Genomic DNA, 3,414 nt, shown 5'->3' with positions numbered 1-3,414 from the left:
ACATTTTCCACAATTCATATTGAAAACAGAAATTCATTTTAGATTGAACAATAATAATTAAGTCAGGAGATGTCAGATGTCGAATGCTAATTTTAACGTTTGCATCTGTCTCCATACCCCCACACTGTAAAAAATTACAGTAAAAAATACCGACACTTTGGATACCAGTACTTTTTACCGAAAAATTCATTTTTAGTGTAAAATTTTACGAAAAGAGAATATTGATGATACCGTAATTTTTATAGTAATATCTAGTATAATACAACTGAATCACTTGAATTAAATAAATATTGCTGTGAAAATTACGGCACAGAACTTTACGGTAATAATGGATTTTAAGTTAAAATGCATTCTACCGGATGATACATACAGGGTTTAAGTACTTTTTACCGGAAATTAATCCAGAAATTTTTACAGTGGAGCAACTATCAAAATGAATCAAAATATTATTGCGATATATTTTATTATTCGTTTTTTGGAAGAAAATACCAGTTAAAATAAGAAAATTTATCATTAATTTTTTTACTCAGAGTAAGTACGTTTTGTGTCTGATTTCATAATTTAAATAATCGTTTGCAATAATTAGCATACTTAAAATCAACTCCTCGAACTAATAAGACTGAACAAGTATTTTTTAATATTATTTTTATCAAATATTTTTTATATTATTTTTACCAAATTTTAGTTTTTTTGTTCGTATCAAGTATGCATCATAATATAGGTATGTATATCATGATATACATTATGTTTAATTACCCGTTCATGCTCTATTTATATTATGCGCATCATATAATTTTTAAGTTAATATAATTAATATCTTTAATTTTTACTAGCATCTACCATCTATTAAAAGGATTTTAAAACTTTTTGTCCTTTAACCAACAGCTGTCAGATATACTGATAACTACGGTTTTTATTATTATTTAAAAAAAAAAAAAAAAAAAAAAAAAAAAAAAAAACCTACTAATGCATAAACGTTTAAGAGTGACGATTTCAAAATAATATATACACAATGTGGAAAAACAATGTAATTAAAATGCGTTCAAATAAATCAATGCAAATATACTTACATAAATACAGTGAAGATAGAGCTTAGTGCTTCCAGACAATTGATATTTCATCATAGATTTTAAATGAATATTTAAAATTGAATCTAAACAATTCGATTGTAATAAAATACTATCGAAATCTCTGATAGCGGAAAAAAATATCGAATGCATTGAATGAAATAAATTCAAATGAAACAAAGTTTAAAAACAAACAATAAACTGCAATAATAAGATATAAATATTAAATACAAAAATAAATAAAGTACCTGCAGAACATCAATAAAGTATCTGCAGAAATTAAAGACAATTTTTAAAAATTTAAATAAATCTTAAATATAATGAGATATTTAATAATAAAAAAGATGTGCTTTCTTTATTTAAGGAAGAAAACAAAACTTGAAAAAAATGTAATTGAGTTAACTGGAGCTTAATGAATAAAAAAATATCAAAAAGAATTTCAAAATCAAAATATCAATAACAAAAATTGTAACAAAAGAATTCGCAAACGATAAAATTCGAAATTTGAACTCTGATAAAACAAAAAAGAAATATTTATACGAACTATCGATCTAACTGGCCTTAACAACAAAATAAAATGTCACATTCTAAATGGTCACATTGTGGACAGAAAAATAAGGGACATCACGTGACAGATAAGTTATCTATAATTGTTTTTACGCAGTACCCGATCTAAAATTATAATTCCGGGGAAGAACTTATTTTTTGGTACGAAAAAGAGGAACGTTTTTTTTTTTCTTTCGAGAAAAACGTTAGCACTATGATTACAAAATTCACAAAATTAATTTGCAATATAAGAGTGCAATTATCAAATAAAAGAAACATAAAAAAATTTCGTAAGCAGTGAATAAGTGATATAATTTGGCTGATATAATTTGTTGACACATCACATTACTTCGGCATTAAAGCAGCTGCCTATTTGTAAGGTATTCAGTAAACAAAGATAATTGCTGATAAGCACATACTTTAGAACATATTTATTTTTAGAAACAAACAAAATACAGTTTTTGCAAGTGATACGAATGCATTTTTATAATCGTAGATAGGTTACGCAATTAATAATATATAAAACCTTTGCAAAAGGATATTGAGGCGAAAATAATTTTATATTTTCGCTGTTGCTTTCGGTATAGTGAAATTTTCGATACAAGTAAGAAAGTAATTTTCATAAAGCAATTAGTAAGGTAAATTTTTTAAAAAAAAATTAATAAGTTTCAAAAATATAAATAAGTTTAAATATATAGATTCGTCTTATTATGTAAAGTAATTTTCAATTATAAGAAAATTATTATAAAATAAAATGAAAGCTAGAAAAGTTGGAATTTGAGTTTTTATAATAAATAATTCCGTGGCTATAACAGGCCACGTAATGTGTTGAAAAAGCAATTGGGACATTTTTCAAATATTTTTGCTCTGTAAAATATTTTCCCAGCATTTTTCAAAAAAATTAGGGCCTGGACATTTGATGGTGTCCAAGTCCTAATTTCTTAGTGACATTTTTCAAAGAAAAAAAAATCAGGCCTTTTTTTAGAACAGTATTCATACCTCAGACTACTTTTAAAAACGTAAAACGACAAACTAATAAGAAATTTTAGTTTGCTCTAATTAAGTATATGTAATTGCACTGCTACGTACTTCAGATTTATATTGTTTTGAGCAGAAAGTTCTAACAATTTCCAGTATAATTTTATTAAGGACGCACTCAACAACAGTCAGTGTAATAATTGTTTTCTTCTTTTAAGCTGCCCAAATTATGTCTGATAATTAAAGAGTATATTAAGCATGACTATGAAATAAGCATATTCATTTATAACATATCTGATTGTTAAAACCATAGTCCAAAAGTTACAATAAAAGCAAAAATTAAGAAATTACTTTTCCACTATAGAAACCTTGTTTTTAAATTTGATAATTAACTATCAGGTGTTTGGTCATAGAACTACGCATGAAAGAGTAATACAGCTTTGCCAATCTTCCAAAATTTAATGCGAATTCTTGAATAATAAATAATTCCATTTGTCTACACTGGCTCCATCTCCTTATTAGTCCCCCTCTTTCCTATTTTTTTAAACTGAAATTTTTTAAATCGAAACAAATAAAGTAGCTCAAATAAAACCAAATTATTTTAAAGATGTCTGAATGTAATCAGTCAGTTGCACAGCATAAATTAAAATTAGTATAAAATTAAAATTCTTAAAAAAAAAAAATATCAAGTGTAAATTAAATTACCTTTTACGTTAGCATAAAATATGCTTTTTTTGATGAATTATATATTTTTTTCTCTTTTTAAAATAGAGTATTCATGTGATTGCATTCCACATTTGGCGGGGATCTCATTGAAGTTTTC

General features: G+C 25.2%; 1 protein-coding gene across 5 annotated transcripts in view; it reads right to left on the bottom strand.

The window, feature by feature from the left end:
• LOC107449188 (uncharacterized) overlaps positions 1-1,648 on the bottom strand; it is a 50,651-nt gene extending 49,003 nt beyond the window's left edge. For 3 of the 5 annotated variants that reach the window (XM_071181584.1, XM_071181588.1, XM_071181583.1), the window contains exon 1: positions 1,071-1,644. In XM_071181584.1, the coding sequence (XP_071037685.1) occupies positions 1,071-1,220 (150 nt within the window). In that variant the 5' untranslated portion in view covers positions 1,221-1,644. Of the gene's footprint in view, positions 1-1,070 lie in introns of all 5 variants that reach the window. The other 2 variants (XM_071181586.1, XM_071181587.1) reach the window with 2 other exon arrangements.
• Between the last annotated feature and the right edge of the window lie 1,766 nt (positions 1,649-3,414).

This window comes from Parasteatoda tepidariorum, chromosome 6 (assembly GCF_043381705.1).
Source record: "Parasteatoda tepidariorum isolate YZ-2023 chromosome 6, CAS_Ptep_4.0, whole genome shotgun sequence".
NCBI classification, from domain to species: Eukaryota; Metazoa; Arthropoda; class Arachnida; order Araneae; family Theridiidae; genus Parasteatoda; species Parasteatoda tepidariorum.
The sequence above is the reverse complement of the archived record's forward strand: the minus strand, read 5'-3'. Positions and strand labels throughout refer to the sequence as shown.